The sequence below is a fragment of the Bactrocera dorsalis genome, chromosome 2, assembly GCF_023373825.1.
Source record: "Bactrocera dorsalis isolate Fly_Bdor chromosome 2, ASM2337382v1, whole genome shotgun sequence".
Classification (NCBI taxonomy): domain Eukaryota; kingdom Metazoa; phylum Arthropoda; class Insecta; order Diptera; family Tephritidae; genus Bactrocera; species Bactrocera dorsalis.
In genome coordinates this window covers 16845716-16864414 of record NC_064304.1, presented here as the reverse complement: position 1 = coordinate 16864414, position 18699 = coordinate 16845716, and the positions used below count along the sequence as shown (strand labels likewise).

At 32.2% G+C, this 18699-nt stretch overlaps 2 protein-coding genes across 12 annotated transcripts in view; both read right to left on the bottom strand.

The window, feature by feature from the left end:
- On the bottom strand, window positions 1-5266 carry Zn800 (Zinc finger protein 800). The gene is made up of 6 exons (XM_011200283.4): window positions 4635-5266; window positions 4232-4399; window positions 4004-4142; window positions 2958-3093; window positions 2417-2880; window positions 1-2325 (listed from the first exon to the last, which is right to left on the bottom strand). Exons 1-6 carry the CDS (start codon window positions 4821-4823, stop codon window positions 413-415), a joined length of 3009 nt encoding a protein of 1002 aa, XP_011198585.2. The 5' UTR covers window positions 4824-5266; the 3' UTR covers window positions 1-412.
- Window positions 5267-6774: 1508 nt separating this feature from the next.
- The window catches only part of LOC105222806 (fasciclin-1), a 47412-nt gene continuing 35487 nt past the window's right edge, over window positions 6775-18699 (bottom strand). For 4 of the 11 annotated variants that reach the window (XM_049449005.1, XM_049449006.1, XM_049449007.1 and 1 more), the window contains 7 exons: window positions 16471-16622; window positions 16297-16387; window positions 15807-16027; window positions 15021-15183; window positions 14802-14952; window positions 14531-14566; window positions 6775-13602 (listed from right to left, as the gene is read on the bottom strand). In XM_049449005.1, coding sequence (XP_049304962.1) covers window positions 13388-13602; window positions 14531-14566; window positions 14802-14952; window positions 15021-15183; window positions 15807-16027; window positions 16297-16387; window positions 16471-16622 — 1029 coding nt within the window. In that variant the 3' untranslated portion in view covers window positions 6775-13387. The remainder of the gene's footprint in view (window positions 13603-14530; window positions 14567-14801; window positions 14953-15020; window positions 15184-15806; window positions 16028-16296; window positions 16388-16470; window positions 16623-18699) is intronic. The other 7 variants (XM_049449008.1, XM_049449010.1, XM_049449011.1 and 4 more) reach the window with 3 other exon arrangements.

Here is an 18699-nt window from a genome sequence, read left to right as displayed (position 1 = left end):
TTTTTTTTTTACCATTATTTTATTTTGTAAGGCTTCTCTCACACGAAATAATGAACAATAATTTCGTTTGAGTGTACAAGGTACATGTATTGTACATCTTTGCATTACACTAATACTAATGTAAATGTGTATGTACGACTGCAAACTAAACATACGTACGTATGTATGTATATATTTGAGACCTCGTACTTACATAAAACTGCAATGGAATTTACGAAACAAACCCACTGAAAGAAACTAGCAGGCTATTAAGTCGCAAAGCATGAAAATTCATGCAGATGTGTGTGTTTGTGTGGGTGTATAGGTAGGTGGCGGTAATATAGTTAGGTACTACTAAAATTTAATTGATACACATAATCTAAAGTAGTCTAATAAATATAATTATAAAAATTAATTATACATTTCCGCGCCCTTAGTTCTCCAATGCAGAGCGTAGCAGACTGTCGCGGTACTTGAATGTGTCGTCTCGCAGGCGATCCAGCATTGAGATGCGTTTGCGCGGCGTGGGTGGTGGAGCATTTGCTCGTGGAATAGACGGAGGCGGGGAAATATGCAGGCTATTGATGACATTCTCATCACTACAGGATGTGTCGCTGGGCGACGATTTGCCATTGGCGTGTTGATGCAGCGAGGAGTCGACTTTTTCCAGTAACCTATTCAATGTGCTGGTATGCAGTGATAATAAGGGTTTAATTTTAAAGGATGTTGGCGATGCTTTAGCCACTTTTTCGAGAAATGTGTCCTCCAGTAGTGTGGACTGTAGACGCGCGGCTTCCAGTTCGCTGGCCTCGATCACCGGAACGGAATGATTGTCCGGCCGATGTGTTGAAATCAAGCGCTGACGCATTTGTGGCCTTTCCGTTGGCAATTCTGGTTGAGTGTCAGACGTTGCCGCACCGCTACTTATGGCGGACGCAGCCAAACGTTGTGCAGCGCCACGTATTTGATCCCAACTGCCTGCGTGACCGAGTAGTGATTCTAAGCAATGCGTGGCAGGTTCGATTGTACCGACATTCATTGTATTACGACGTCTAAGACTGCGTATAGTGTCGTTTTGTACATCATTGTTCTCCTTCTTAACCAAACTAGAGAGATCATAAACGAAGTCTTTATTCTCCGGCTTAATGCGATTCCGTATGGGACGCCTTGCCGGAGTTTTAACACCGCCACCCGTGCATGTTTCATGCTGTGATTGTGACCGTTTGACTTTCTGTCGTGTAAGCTTATTTAACCCAACGTTAAGCCCACTTGAGATCGAAATAGTTTTGTTGCGCTTTAAGCGTTTCAAATTTTGTCTTGTTTCAATGCTATTTTCAACATCTTCAGTTGACTCATTGATGACACTCGTTTCATCTATGTCTTCATCAAGCACAACAATATCACCCTCAACATCTTCGCGACTATAGTTTACTTCGTGTTCCGAAACGAATTCAATTGACATCGCCTCGGGATCCCCTTTCATGCCGTGAGTATTGCCCAAGTGGTTGACAATGTCGTAGCGCCGAAAAGCGCGATAATCGCACAAAGTACAACCGAAACGCTGAGCCCGATAGTGGAACATAGAAATGTGACGACGCAGGTTACTCAGGGCGTTGAATTGTTTATAGCATATCTTGCAACGACATAGTAAACGTTTTTCCAGTGGCGCTGAACGCACACGACGGCATGTCTTTTTCTCCGCGTCCTCCTCCCCGTGTGCGTCAGGCGAGCTGTCAATTGCTGTGGTTGTGCTAATGGAAAGTTCAGCACCAGTTACACTTTGATCTAACAGCAAGGTTTCATTCAGCTGAGTCGGTGATTTTATTTGTCCATTATCTTCTAGGTCCTCCACCTCCTTAGCATCGTCAGTGCCGGAAGCCGTCGTGTCATCGTGATCAATTGTAACCGTCTGCAAGCCCACGCCAAAAGTTTGTCTGCCCAAATTTGCAAACATTTCATTTAAGAGTTCAGTATCAGGATCTTCGGTAACCATAGATGTAATGTTTTGTTGGCGTGTGTCTTTTAGTGCTTTCTCTGCCGACGAATGCAATTTCGAACGTTTCGAACATATGCTCATGCCATAAATTGTGCTCTTCTCCATGACGCTATACTTTACCGGACAATGTTGCAGATGTGTCGATAAGGCAGCACGTCGTTCAAACGACTTGCCACAATAGCTGCAAGTGGAGAGCAATTTCTTTGGCTCTAAATCACTACCGTCACTGGCAATACTGCTTTCAGTTTTAATTTTGGCATGTGTGCGTGATTCTTCATTACAAATTTCCTGTTTTATTGGCAAATTCTCTTCAACCCCTTTTGGTGGATCGATAGCTGCGGCAGCTTTATCTGTAAAAATGTGATTTAATTTTTAATTGCAAAATTATATTTTATACTGTGAATAATTTTGTGCAAATTGATTATTATAATTTGTACGCACTTGTGAAAGCTCTCCGATTCTTCAATTTCCTTTTCTTTGCTGTAGCGCTTGTGTTTCCCGTTGTGCTGCTCTCTGAAGCAACATACTCCTGCTTCACAGTTACAGCATCTTGCATATCCGTTGCAATATTATCCGATATATTCGCAACATCTTGACCCTGTTTATGCGCTTCCATGCCATAACAAGCCTCCTCTGCTGTCACTACTTGCAATTTGATGCGCTTTGTTGCAATGTTGTCAATATTTCCCGATGCAAGAGTTTTACTCAATATGTTATGTTTAACTGGACAATGTAAAAGATGTGTGGATAGAGCGTCGCCGCATTCAAAAGTTTTTCCGCAGTGTTCGCAGGTATGAACGTTTGTTGTCATTTTTTGCGCTCTGGTAGGAGACACAGCATCAGAAAGTGTTTGTTTTTGATTGTCCACTCTTTGTTCAGCAAAATTGGTAAACACCATAGATTTGCTGTTGAAAAAAATATATTTTTTTTTTTATTAAAATTTAACATGAGGGGGATATTTTATCTCAATATATGTACGTACGTGTGATCTTGAGAGAAATGCAATTCAAGTTCTTTGGTGTTTGAAAAATTCAACATACAATGCTCCTGCGGACAGGATAGTATATTTTTTATTTTCTCATTTTCGATTTGCGCCACCGCTTGTTTCGTGCAAATGCCTAAAGAAACACGTTAAAAATATTTAATAGCTTATAGAATGAACGTTCACAAAAAATTTAAAAACTATCGTATATACACATGTATGTACGTGTATTATGATTCACCCTTTATTGAAGCCTCAACTAAAACACACCTACATATATTATTAAAAATAAAGATAAGAGTAATATTTTACAATGTACTTCACTGTTAATCAATTTTTAGCGTCTATGTTTTTGAATAGCAAAAGCATAAAATGTTTGCATTGATTACCTGAATTGAAAGAAATCGAAAAAATTTTGATTACATAATTATATCCTGAACAGGGTTGTTAAGTTTGTAACACCCAGAAGGAAGCGTCAGATACCATATGAAGTATATACGAGAGACGCTGAGTTGACAGGCTGTCATACCAACTGATCGATTAAAATCAAGTTGTATGGAAAAATTTGTATTTCACGATACTTGACATGTATTATTGTATAAATCATAAATTGTGCAAATTGGAGCATTATAGCTGGAACACATTTTTTTTTTTATATGTGAAAGGTATTATAACTTCGATGCAGCAGATGTTAAAATATTGTGTATTTTATGTTTACAGATCTACACTTTTAAAAAATCAATTTTCACAAAAATCTTGTCGAAGAGCATAATAATTACACCTCTTGTTAATGCTGATGACATTCTATATATACCTTGCACATTTGTGTGCATACATACATACACCTGTATTACACACAAATAAAATCACAAATGATTGTACCAACACTACCCCCAGCTAAGTTGGGCACACCAATACCATATCATATAAATATACAGATATACATACATTACATACATACTTTACATATATATAAATATATTATATGTACATAGGTTATGTTCACTATGTGTATGTATAACTAAGAATATTTGATATAAAATTACCAGAAATTTTTGCATCCATAAGTTCATTACTTTCACAAAGTGTTCTGGTCTGTTGCACAGCCTCATCAGTTATTTGCAAAACAGATTCACATATACTATTTTTATTACTACAAATTTCTTTGGTCACCATTACATCGCTCTGTAAAAGAAAAGTATATAAAGAAAAAAAGATTAAATGCACATCAACGCCATTTTATAAATAATTAGTACATTGAGCCAGTTACTTACGGCGAATCCATTGTATTTATCGCCCTCAGATATGTCACCGTCGCAGTGAACTGCGCCGCGACAGAATTCTCTTTTATGACCGATGAACTGCGTCAGACTACGGAACATATTGCGACACAATTTGCACTCATATATAAGTCTACATTCCTTCAACAACAATTGTTGCACCTGAAAACCCAAAATCGAAAATATATAGATATATTCATATACATATACTATACATTAGTATTGCATCTATTAGTCAGTTTTATTATAAAGCCAGATTAGAAAATCATACATGACCTACTTTTATGTATACATGTTTACCCGTAAACACACAATCTTACACCACCAACACATCTAGCCCTAGTTAATTTGCTCTAATCATAACTTGTCTACATCACAATACCAACTATGATCTTACCTCTTCATCACCAGTATCATAGAAATGTTTGGCTTCTTGAAAACTACTATCAAAGGTCAACTTTGGCTGCGGACGCATCAAATATATATCTTGATATCCATCAATTGAAAGAGCCTTAGCTCCTATATCTTCAGAGGCCACCATTTGTTCCGTATCGGAGCTATAGTAATCGGACGTGCGCTTTCTCATGTTAGCAGCTAGCAGGTCACGTAGTCCCCTTTAATGATACACAATTTTTTACTGCTCTCTGCCGCTAACTCTGTTACAGCGCTGCGACTGCTATCAATATTTGTTTTTCTCTATTTTTTTTTCCTTACACAACCGCAACAATCAAAAACTGAATTCTAAATCACCGCCTTGTATTAACAACACTATCACTATCGACTCCGTCAACAAGCGCCGTTGTAGTAACGAATGCAGTTATGGTGCCGCTGCACTGCACCAAAGAATCCACTATGTTTTAGCACACTCCGTGTCACTTTTTTGCATTTGCCAATAAAGAGTTAGGGAAATGCATTTTATACCGCCTGCAGCTCACCGCAAAGCAAAATAAATGCACAAACACTCTATTTTCCTCTATCCAGTAGAATTTTCCGATAAATCACTGACTTTTCTCTCATTGCTTTGCTCAAACAATACCAGCGATGCCAGATCGTAATGGAGTTGTTAAGTTCCACTTGATATTAAGACATTCACACACATATCTGCGACCTAGAGCATTTCGACCAGTTATTGGACATTAAAAAAGAAGAATACCGAAAGTCTGTCGACGAGTGTTAAAACGTCGTTAAAATAATTCACATCCGAAATTTTGTGCAGAAATAACGAACTATTTACTTTGTGCAGCTCAGTAAATTGTGTTGTAAAGTTTGAGGGTATAAATTGGAATGTGTTTATCGGCAACCTTTGTATTACACTTTTTGTTTTTACATAATCTTCGTAGTCTCTCTCAGCAGAGAATGCAGATTGCTGAAAAGGTTCAATTACCAACTAACGTGTGAATTGTCAAAATTTATCAAAATACGATGTGTGGATTTCACCACAGCAAGCTCGGAAGGAGAAAATTTAACTTGGCGGGTGAACAGCGCTGAGTATTGAATGAAATTATGCTCAGAAATATTTATAAATTATACAAACGTGTGTGCCTTTGGCATTTATTTTTATACGTTAATATCCAATCATATTTATTGATATATAATCTACAGTTTCTACTCTTGTATGCCTCACACCAGGTATGGTGAAAAAATAAACAGTAGGATGATGATGTTGCCATATGTGTACCAATAACTATAGAGCCTTTTGTGATTTTATGGGAGTATTTCTGAACTTTTCTTTATTACAAAGGGAACTAATAAAATTGCTGGTATTTTTAAATTATTAATATATAACAGATTAGTTTGTAAATTCATACAACGTATATAAAGTGAAGTATTTTGTTTGCCTAATTGGAATTTGAACAAATATTTAATAGTTGACATATAAATATATGTTTTCCAAATATAAAGAACAATTCGATGTTTACTGGTCGTTAAGAAAACCGTGTTTCTTAATACCTCAAATTTTTAAGGGTCATACCTCGTTCTGACTGCCTAAAAAGGCGTTTTTTGAGGAAGAAATATTCTACATCAACTGTTTTACAATTTAAAGGTATATAATACACATTTTGAAACACACTAAAATATTTGAAGAAAGTAATTTTACGTTTTTCGCCTTACAAGTTATCTGCAATGGCATTAAAAAATGGATCTGCTATTGCTGCAAAGCTCCCCGATGTTCTCCAAAAATAATATTCTTTCGTTCTGTAAAAAATTATTTCTGGCAAAAATTGACAATATGGCGACGATTTTAAGAACAATCGAATTTTACCCAAATTTTTTAGCTATAATGTCAATCACTGCAACAAATGTAAAAAATGCTGTTTCATGACAAAATTTTTCATAATCTTGTGAATTTTTATATATAGATATATTTTTTAATCATATATCGTATTATCACCACTAACGAATTACTTAAACCATTTCCTCGACAGTCGGGTCTAAGTAACCGATAAAAGAATGTGAACTCGGCGTCATTCCTCTAAATTACCTTATTATTTCTTACCATTATTCGGAAGAGAGCGCGAAGAAGAGAAAAAGAAATATTGAAGAATTTATAAATTCTTTTATTTATTTATATATATTTGTTTTTAGTCATTTCACAAGCGTGTACACAAATTATTTGTTTTTGTTTTCATTTTGTCACTTTCGTACCAAATTGCAATTGTAACATAAAGTTTAAAAAAGATACACATTTTGCAGGTAATATGTATGCACGTATGCAATGGTAATTAAGCAGCAAATCAGTGAAAATCGCTATTTCTGCTTTTGTTTTGGCTTTTTGAAAACTTTGCATTGAACTTTCTTTGTATATACTAATTCATTTGCCATTTATATAATTTATTTTCATTTACTTTTAAGTATGTATGTTAATCCATAAATATATGCATATATATTTGTATGTACTGATGTATTTTTGCATGCTTCGCGTGTACGAGTATACATTTGCATGTGCACTTTTCGTTATATTTTTATAAATTCCAAATTCATTAAATGTTTATTTATTATCTGCTTACTGAAGGAGTAGCGGCGTGCTACACTGACTGCATAAAGTTTAACTACATACGTAGTACGTATGTATGTATTTTAACCTCAAGTTTTTATTATGTATATGTATTATGCATATAATCGAAGGGTACTTTCGGTATTGCTCCTAAGTAATGTTAAAAAATATTTTAAGAAAATATTCTAATATCCGCAAATTTTATTTATAAATTAATTTTTCACAAATTCTTCTGTTGGCAATTTTTTAAACCCTGAATCAGCGAAAATATTAAGTCTGTTGTCAAGAAAATCTAATTTCTTTGAATAATTTAGAATTATTATTAAGAGGAACTCTTAAATTGTATTGTTTACCTTTTATCTAAATTTGATTAATAAACATTGTAACTGTACATACATAGTTAAAAATCCACTTGGAACAAAGAAATTTAAATTGAACAGTTAATTCAAATTCCTAAGGGTTACTTGCACAACACATTAATTACAGAATAACTAAAGCAGTAAATACGAAAATTAGGGAACATTCAAAGGATTTTATGTAAATATTACCTAGCTTATACCGCAAAAATCTCTGGGAACATAAGCCGCTGTTGCTATGTTAAACAAACACTTCTTCATAATAGTTAACATGTGTATGCTCTGTTCAGTTTAACACTGCTGTTGCCATGCTAAACTAAATTTCGTGATTAAAGTTAGCATATATTCTGTTAAGCTTAACATTCACTGTTGTACTATGAATTAACATTGTAGTTAACATATGCTCTGTTAAGTTTAACTGTAACTGCTGTTGCCATGTTAAACTAACACTTCTGATTAAACTTGGCATGGACTATGTTCATTTTAACATTCCCCACTTTTGCTTACTCATCATAGTATTTCATCATTTCATTTATTAATGTTAACTAACATTATCCTGGCTGCTCTGTGAATAACATACATATGTACATACATTTTTGGTTCTTGATTTTTATTTATATGCAAGCTGTTATTGCTTATCTAAGTAAACTACTAAAAATATAATTAATTTAATCTTTTTAAATATGCTCTCTCTTAATGTATATGCATTTATTATGTAAGTATGTATGTATATATATATTTTATACATTTATACACTATGTTTTTTTGTATGAAGTAGCACTTGACATGCCCAAGACATTTTATAATTATCGTTTGTTTTTTATAATTTTAATTTAACATTTTTATGTAAGCTGGCATACTACAAAGTGTTAGGCATAATTATTGTTTCTAATTTAATTTTAATAAAATATATTTATGTATTTGTTATGCATTAAATTAAAGTTATGTTTGCACATGAATTTAAGGTTATGGTTTAGGTAATTAGTTAAACTTTAGTAAGGCACTAGTTACACGTTAATTTTGTTGTTAGATAATAGTTATATAATGAACCGATTTGCTAAGGTGTAGTACACTGCGCACGCCCCTCAATGCTAAACACATGTACCTTACACACGCTACACAACTACATATACATCCTATATATGTGTATGTTACAGCTATGGGTCCGCGGAGTCTCGACTTAATTCTGTGTGGAAAATTATACATATTTAATTGGTGTGCTTGACGTTTCGCCACATAACGGTATCTTAGGTGTTGTAATTACTCTCAAACAATATTTTACTAAAATTAAGTCGCTTGTGGGCCATGTTTGTGGTGTATTTGTATAAGTTGTGATTGTGTTTGTGTAAAAAGAGGCGGGACGTTGTGATGTTTAATATGTTCTTTGGAGCAGTTTATGATCTTAACGTGTAACTACTGACTACAGCAATAAGTTTGCATACATATTTATATGAAATACTTGTATATGTATATGTATAATATATTTTGTTGTTGTTTAAAGTTTTTTCTTTTTTCTTTACATTTGTCTAATGTTTTCAATAAATATTTAGTTATTGTAATTAAATTTTGTTGTTTTTATTTTTGCACCGTTTGAAGTGTGAATGCTTGAAGGTCACAAAAGCTTTTATAAGCGTCAGTGTTGTATTCCTCATTCAATCCTATCGCAATACTCGTTTTCTTATCATTAGTTTTCTTTAAAATTGATTTAATTACATAAATGTTTTGAACTTCCAAACAAATGTACATAATATTAATTAATATAAAATAAATAAAAATAAATACAGTTTAATTGTAAAACATTGTTTTTTACTCTTTAAAGTGTTACTTCTTGAGAGTGAAGGCTTAAGTGAAAAGGCAAAAGAGTTTAATGCATATAACTTTAACTAACAATTTGTTTGAAATTTTAATGTTTTTCAGTAATCCGTGCAATTATAATCTTAAATGCAACTTTGAATACAGCCGATAGAGAACATTTGAGCTACAGCTCCAATAACGAATAATGTTTCGCCAATTTACGCTATCTATGTGCATACAATGCTGTCGCTTACATACAATTAACGATGAGACTCGAAGCGTGGCAAAACTTGACCTTTTCTAATTTTTAGAAACCAAACTCTTATTCTGCTTAGTGACGCGCTGTAATCTATAACCTTAAGGTATTTGTAGATAGAATACGTTCTCTCCCCCCAATAAATCCATGAAATTCTGCCTGAGAAGCGAGTGTTTAAGCAATAAAAATCGGTTGCTGTTCAAAAAACTGTGGAATGTTTTTTTTTTGTCTTTTGATTGCGCTGATTTGCACCCCGCTCTTTACTATGTGCTCAGCCTAAGCATTATGTGGCCACAGACAGCATTTCTTGCAGTTCGTTTTTGTATTTGAAAATATCTAACCCTTGCTTAGTAAAGTATTATATATATGTATAATTATTTCTTTCCAATATCATACGCTTTCTCTGAGCTAGTCTAATGCCCTTGCGTTTGAAATTTTTTTTATAGAAAATGAGTGCTTTAGAAAATATGTTTATGTTTTTCTAGTATTTGAATTGTGTTTATTGACCATCATCCATAAGCAAGCTCGCCAACACCCTAAAAATGCGTTTTCTTTAGCTTACAATGTTTTGCATCTACTGCGAGCATACCAATATTAAATGTTGATAACTCGTATTAACTACCAAAATTAATGAAGTTGATAACTGTTTTTTTATTGCAATTATATATACTTTAATTACATAATTAATTTCGTCTCTTTAAACTTCACTGAATATTTTTTTAGCTGTTTTTTTTTTACTTTTTTTCGTTTTACGCTTAACTAATTACTTAGTAATTGTTTAAATTTATTAATATTCATTATTGTTTATCTTTTATTTCATTTTAATTTTTGAACAAGTGTAATTTAAACTTCAATTAAATATTTAAATATCATTATCATTACTATACATACATACATATGTAGTTGAAGTAGAAGAGTAATTAAAAATCGTAATCACTAACGTAATCAATAAGAATGTTGAACAGTTTCGGAATGTGATCTGATAATTATGGTACACACACATCAAAGCAGATAGTTCTGCGCATTACCTACATAATGTGAGTATGTAGTGTAGTAGTTGAAGGTTGCTAGGTTAATGCCTAACCTATAAATATATAAGGTTTATAGCATATATATAGAAAGTCTTTGTTGTTGTTGTTGATTTTTTTTTTGTTTTGTTTTTGGTTTCTTGTAATGGTTAACTATTAGTATTATATTTGCTATTTTAAATTATAATATTTGGTTTTTTATTTGACTTTTTATTACAAGACAAGATGTGGTTGCAAGTGGAATAGTAGTAGTAATGTATGCTGTTTGATGTTGTTGTTGTTTTACCACTACATACAAATGTTCGAATAGACACTATTAGCAGGTGTGTTGCTGCTGCTGAGCTACTACTATAATATTTTAAATAGTTTGCTAATAACTACTGTTTGCGTTTGGTTTTATACTTGCATATGATTTGTTGTTGTTGCTTGGTCAATCAACAAGTCTACAGGCAAGGCGAGTTTTTACAATGAAGATTATTGTAGTATGTATGTATGTATGAATGAGTGGTACAATTTATGTACATATGTATGCTCGAATGAAACTTTGAATCTTTATGATAGATAAACGATAAAAAATATAAAAAAATTGCTCGAGGCAGCACTTATTTATTTTTTTGTTTGCAAATTTCACTTAATTCACTGTGTAATGGGTTTAGAAAAATGGTGATTTAATATTTATATTCTTTCTTAAAAACTCAAATACCTAAGTCTCACCAGTTTTAATGGTAATATTTAATCTTTGGAGCTGCTTTTTATATGTATTAGTATTTACTAAAATTACTGTATTGAAATAACGGAAATGCTTATTATCATTTATTTAAAATTTTTTATATTTGATTTCATGTAAATGGCAATGACATGAGTCGTTATATAACTTTGCGTATAGTGAACTATGCATTCCTATGTCTCTGGCGTTAATCTAAAAATTCGTGTGACCATTTTTAGAAGGTAATAAAGTGTAGACTTCCTTTCAAAATTTCTAAACTTGTTTTATGGATTTCGGCAGTTTGGTTTATATATGTATGTATATATTTGATGATTTTTCAATATTAATTTAGATGATGTTACTGAAAACTTTTAGCAAGTAGTGATCGCGATAGAAATTAATATTTTTAATATTGCATGCAAATCTTATTGAAAGATATGTTTAAATAATAAAGAAGGTTATTTAAAAAAAATATTTTTAAACTAGCAGGCGTGAACTATATTATTTAATGGACGATTTATAAAAAAATTTAAGTCTAACTATAAGTCTTTAACCAATGTCGACTATAATGTTTAATGGACGATTTTTTGATGCACGCGAAAAGTTTTTTTTGCATGAATATGTTTAAAATATGCGTATAATACTTGTTTTCCATAAATATTGCTTGTTACTCACTTTCAGATGCAATTTGATACATGTTAGTTTGAATTATCTTATAGTAAAATATTTATTTGAAAATGCTTTTAGTTAGTTTTAATTAATATTATTATTTGTAATAAAATTATTATACTTGATGAGAAACTATAATAAAATCTTAGGCGTTTCCGAATATACAAATTAAGTTAACTTAAAAGCTACATAAACACAAGTAGCAAAACTAAAATGTTTATAATTTTTATATTTTTTTTATTTTTTTATTTATTTTTTTAAATTTTTTCTTTGTTTTATTTTTGTTTTAAAGCAGCCAATTGAAACTAAAGGCAACTTTTTTTACATTTTAAAATGCGCACACCTTTACTTATGCACGCAAGTGACTAAAAAGTACCATAAAATAATAAATAAAAAATCATAAAAATTATTAAAAAATAATAATGCTTAAAAAAAACAACTGTATGCTCTGTATGAATTACATATTTAGTAAATATACATAATTACAATATTTAAACTTTAGCTAGCACATACAAGTCAGTTTCATTCAATGCTAATTTACAATGATTTCGCGCAACACACAGAAGCCGTTGCATACTTATAGGCGTTCTGTATGCTAATAAGTAAGATCGTTAAATACTAGACGGAAAGGAGCAAAAAAAATATTAAATACAAATTTTCAAAACAAAATTCTTGAAGACATCTGAAAAATTTTTAGCTGGAAAGCAGTATGCATTTTTTTCTTTTTTTACTTAAATATGTATGTATGTAGGATGTGCAGGTGGCATGCCACACAACTATTTAATGCAATTCTTTGGTCACAAGTTATTTACATACATGTGAATTTTGTTTCGTTGTGTGATGAGAGCGAGAGAACTGAAAACTTTTACTTTTAACTTTGCTTTATTGGCCGATTTGGTGTTGCCGGACGTTCAATACAAGTATATATGTGTGTATCAAATTGGGCTGCATTCAAAGTTGAAATGTACAAGAATAGCTGTGGTTTTGTTTTTGCTTGCCGGCAGCCGCAATTATCGAACGCATTTCCTTTTTAGTGTTTTGTTTTTGGTTTTTGCTTTTGTTGTTTTTGCCAATATGTATACATGCAGCGATGGCATGTGCAACGCGTGAGTCATGTGATTTGTAGTATGTTACATAATGTGGCAGGCAAATATGGTGTTTGGATGTGTGATGCTCGGTTTGCTGGCTATGAACTTTGATTGTATGAGTGTATGTTCACTTTGTTGCATGTTTGGTATGCAATTTTTTCGGTTTGGTTTTTTTTTTTTGATTTTTTTGTTTCATTTAAAATGAGTTTTTGTTTGGTTTTTGTTGTTTTGTTGTTGTAAGTTAATTTATACATACAATTAATTATTTAAGAAAAGAAATTTCGCTATTGCTATCATGAGGATATTTGAGAAGAGAATGCACAAGTTAGTGCCTAACGGATAGCTACCTCCGTTGACGACGACGTCCCGCTCCTCCAGCATGGGATAGTCGATGACGTGTATTATGCCGTTGGTGCACTCGACATCCGGTCGGTAGACGTTGATCTTCTTGAAATTCCAAGTGATAACATAACCTATAAATAAAAAAGAAATTTGTTAAATTTAATTTTTTTAAATTTATAAATTCATGTTGAAAATTAGGCGATAAATATTTAAAAGCTACGTAATGCGTATGAGTATATGATATGATGATATATATGTACATACATATGTATATGTGAATAAAATGAGTTTAAAATTTCTACAATTTTATTTTCTAATAAGAAAATAAAAAACAAAGAACTGTGAGCTGAGTACATATGGATCTATGGACTTTATACGACTAAAGGAATGGAGTTACCTACTAATATTCATTGGATAAACAAAATTTTATTAAAAGCTGGTTCTAAAAATTATTATAATACTAATTTTACAATAAATTTTTTTGGCAGAATAGCTTAGGAGATGTATAAACTTTTTGTAGACCGAGTCTTATCCTATATTTTTAAAAGTTTGTTCGTAATACTTTAATATTTTTCTCATCTGTTACTAAGTGCTCAACCTTACATTGAGTTCCCATGAATATTTATCGAAAGCAAAACAAAATTTTCTTCGTTATACGCCAGGCTGTGAACTGACAGATACTCCCACCAAAACGAATGCAATCCAATCCTTTTTTCCAAGACATTTTTCTACAAAAAAGAGTTCTCTGCAACGTTTGGCGCTTGAATCCACTAAAAATCTAGTTCATAAAGGTATTACCCCGATCCATTTATATAATCTTCCTAAATATAACCAAGTTAAAACAACCCTATCAAATATATAACGGTACATAGTCTTAGTACACGCAAAAACTACAAAATAAAACTACTTTCGTTACTAAAAACTATAACTGATGAGTTATGAAGGAAAATCGGTGATGATGTACAAACAACATGTTAAACAAAAAGCGCTATTACTAATTAATGTATGTATAGATGAGTGAATTTGCAGCGGGTAATTTTCAACGGTCTCGCCACTCACCAGTCCACTCATGTGAAGCATATTCATCGTGAAGATCTTCACGTAAGCAATTAAAGCGAAAGTATTTTCGTTTTTTGGAAATGAAATGAAATATTTTTGTAATTAATATTATCAATTAGTTTGCTGTAAATAAGTAATACTAGATAATACTATACATTTATACGCAACCGCAAACCATATACATATTATTGGTTCCCTTATATTAATTAGTATACCTTAAACTCAAATATTTTTGAAAGTATTTAAAGCAATTGTAATGCTTAATACTTACGTCCAGCTTCCTCTTCTACTTTAACTTTCAAGGAATCTCTGTAGGTAGGCAGCAAAATGGAGTCGCCAGACGCAGCTGTCATGGCTACCAAGTCGTTCATCGTGTACACATTATCGGCAATGACCAGGTGACGTTCCAATATGGACCTTGACTGTAAGTATTTAAAGATTTTGATTACCTTCTGCTTATGCATTATATGTTAAAAGTTATTGAACCTACATGGTAGGAGAAGTCTTCCATGAAGAGTTTCTTATGTGTTGAAGGATAGTCCAATTTTGTCTTCTGCCAAGCCTTGTCACGTGGCACGAAGTAGGTGAAGCGACGTTGTGTGTTATTCAATTGATTGTTAAAGGCGGAGAATTGACCCAATTTGAAGGTATCACTGAAAGAAATAAAATTTTAAGTTTTAAATCTATATAACCTCATTATTTTGTAACGGAGTATTTTATTTTATATTTGTGGAAGGTAGTAAGCATCCAATAGTTCTAAATAACAAAAATGTAGCTTAGATGAATAGGGGTTGCAATCACAAATACGTCCAATATAAAAAAGTTGTTATAGAGATTTGCAAGAATAGCGTCTGACAGGTTCCAGAGCCCCGATACTGAGTATGTACGTCTCAGTGCATATATCTGACTTTAAATTTTTAGAATATATATTGTATAATGAAATTCAGGAAGAGTATCGGTCTTCATGCCGATAATAGCAGAGCAGAGAATCATTTAAGACAGCGGTTCTCTTAAAATTTTTTAAGAGAGCATTTGCTGTTATTTTTGCTGTGATACAAGATCCACTTATTTCATGGCTCCGTCTTTTGAACCCATCTAGTGCTTATTGAAACGATTATGGAGAAACCGTGAGACTGTAAAATAATTATAATGCTAATGAGCGGAAGTATACGGAATACAATTTAGGATAAACCGTAATATTAATTTCTATTCTCAAGAGCATACATCGTTATAAAAAATTCTCAAACCCAAAAATATAAAATATTTTTTTTTTTACCTCATCATGGGATCCGTTTCGAGTTTTTCGAGTACAGTTGTATATGGTACGCCCAAAACTTTATCAATAATGTGTACATAACCGTTAGTTTGGGCGACATCCGCTTGCAGTACAGTGGCGTTAACGCCACCACCTTCAACAGTTATCATTTCTTCGCCATTTTCTTCTTTGATGTTGAAATACAAAAATGTACGATTGTTGACAGTTGGCACCTGAGCAATCTGCAAAAGGAACGGTGGAATTAATTAATCCTACGATCAATAATACTACATAAATAAATATTTGTTTAACATTTTTGGAATTTTAGGAAATTATTGTTATTACTTTTTTCTATGATTTTAATATACAATTATTTTTCTAATTATAAAAATTGCAATAATCAAGTTTTAAAACAATTAATTCATGCTTTCTAAAATTGTTTTCACTGCGTAGCCGATTTTTTATTTTTGCAATAGTTCATATATATGCAAATATTATAATTTTCACTTACAATATTCTTGTTCTTTTGGCGAATTCGATCAACATTCAGTTTGTCCTTGATAATGTGCATATTCAGGATATCACGCAATTTCTCACGATTTCTATAAAATTAAATTAAATTTCATTATAATTCTCTTCCTCTTCATACATATATTTGTACATAGTTTAGCTAAAAATATCTCACCTTATTAAGTTTTGTACATCCTTGGCCTCCCAGGCATCATTGCTAGGTGCCAAAATTGTAATTTCACCCAAGTTGCTAATGTCGGTTAGCACCTCGCCACCGTTATCCATAATTACGTCGTAAAATTTGCGCAGAGCGCCATTTTCATTATCCTAGACGGTGAAAATAATAACGAGAAAGCATTAGCATTTACTGATATTTGCGTTTGTATGTAAACATTTATGTGAAAGCAATCATTTTGTATTGAATAAAGTAACCATTAGCAAAATAGTTGTATGCACATAATAATACCAATGTGTGATTTATCTAATTAGTAAGGCTTTAGCGCGCCTGCAAAATTTTTGATGAGTTTAACTTATGCATATATGTACATACAGAAACATACTATATATAATAATCAAAATAGTCGATACAAGTGTATTTATATTTAAATGCATACATATGTATATACACATAAATACTAGTAATAATGGTATATTTAAAAATAATTAATAGCAGAAGAAATAGTTTATTTAAATTGTAAGTAAATATATATTAAAAGAGTTTAATAAGAACGGAAGACAAATATGATTATGGGAAATTTAAAGCATTTCCAATGTCATAGCATAGAAGTATGGTACAATTATGTGTTATATGGGAAGTGAAATGCTAAAATTAATCGCTTTAGATATGATTATCCGATATAATGATTATATAGGTAGTATGCAAGGGAATGTCTGCTAGGGTGCAGGTGATAGATAGCTAATTAAATTCGGCGTGCTGTAGGTCAAGGATAATGGACTTCAATGCATTGTGTTTCATTCATAGAAAATGTTGCAATTGTTTGCAATATGTAACCTGATATCTATAGAGTTTCAGCAGATTTGTTAATGTAAGAAATGCAGTTTTGTTAATTGGTTTTATATTTGCTACAATAATGAAATTGAACGCAGAATTTCCAAAACCTGTCCAAAAGTATTTTGATATTTAGTTTTTTTGCAATTTTCTACACCATTGTTATCACTAATTTAAAATATAGACTCTTGGATGATGAGTATCTGGACTCTGACGCCAAGGAGAGGTACTGCCTACAGATGCTAACTAACGTACCGTCCAGCTCAATTTGTGCAATACTATAGCTTTGTAACTGAAAGGATTTTTAGCTTTTATAAAAGGACTCCAGCATTAGGCCGTTCCATTTTACTCCAGTAATGATGGAGTAAACTCTTACATAAGTTCTAATTGAAACTTTTTATCTGATACTGAGTTTTCACACATTTTTAGCTATCGATTTTTTTTTTAATTTTCTTAAAAAAATACTAAATTCGATGAAATATGCTGAAGTAGTTCAAAGTGGAAATATCTACAATGCAAGCATCAGCTTCCAAATGTCTTCAAAGAATGCTTACCACATCTTTATGTCTCAAAAACTCCTAGCTTTAGTCAAATTATAATTTTAACAACTAAACGGGAGATTATCAATATATATTGTGACAAAAAAGTATCCGGAAGTTGTAAATAAAACGCAAAATATTTAATTATTCATCGTTATTTATTTTGTCACCTTCAAAGTAAGCATTCCGATGATTGTTGACTTGTTTGCATGTCAAACTCATAAACCCATGTCAAATTATAATTCTTTCTATGAATGTGGGATCGGAATGTTTACGATACTCTTTTTGGAAATAATTCAGCTTTATCCGAATGAGTCGAACATGAACGCATTTCATACCCAAAATATCCACCAAAAACATTCGAACGGACGCGCTGGAGATGTCAAGCTCTCTTGCACTTGTTTGATGATGTTCAAGCACCATATCTTTCACTTTTTAAATATTTGCTTCAGTTGAAGAGGTCGAATTTCGTCCAGAACGAGGCATATTTTCAACGATCTCTCGATCGTCTTTGAAGGATTTTTTGTTAAAACTGTACCACCGTAAGCCTTTTCCAACGTTCCACAGACGAAATTTTGTTAGAAATACAAAATTTGAGACAAAGTCTTTGTTCGATATTTTTATCCAATGAAAAACTCGCAATGCACTACTAAGATGTACCGACTTAAGCGGCTGCTGTAGACAAACTAGCTATCGAATCACACTAATATTTGGCATACTAATCAAGGACAGACCATCTTAGCAAATATATTTTTTTGAAATATGCAATATATTTAATTTCAATTTTCCGGTGTTTTTTTGTTACAATGTATATACAAATAAAGAACACTTACTACCAATGTTCATATGCACCGAA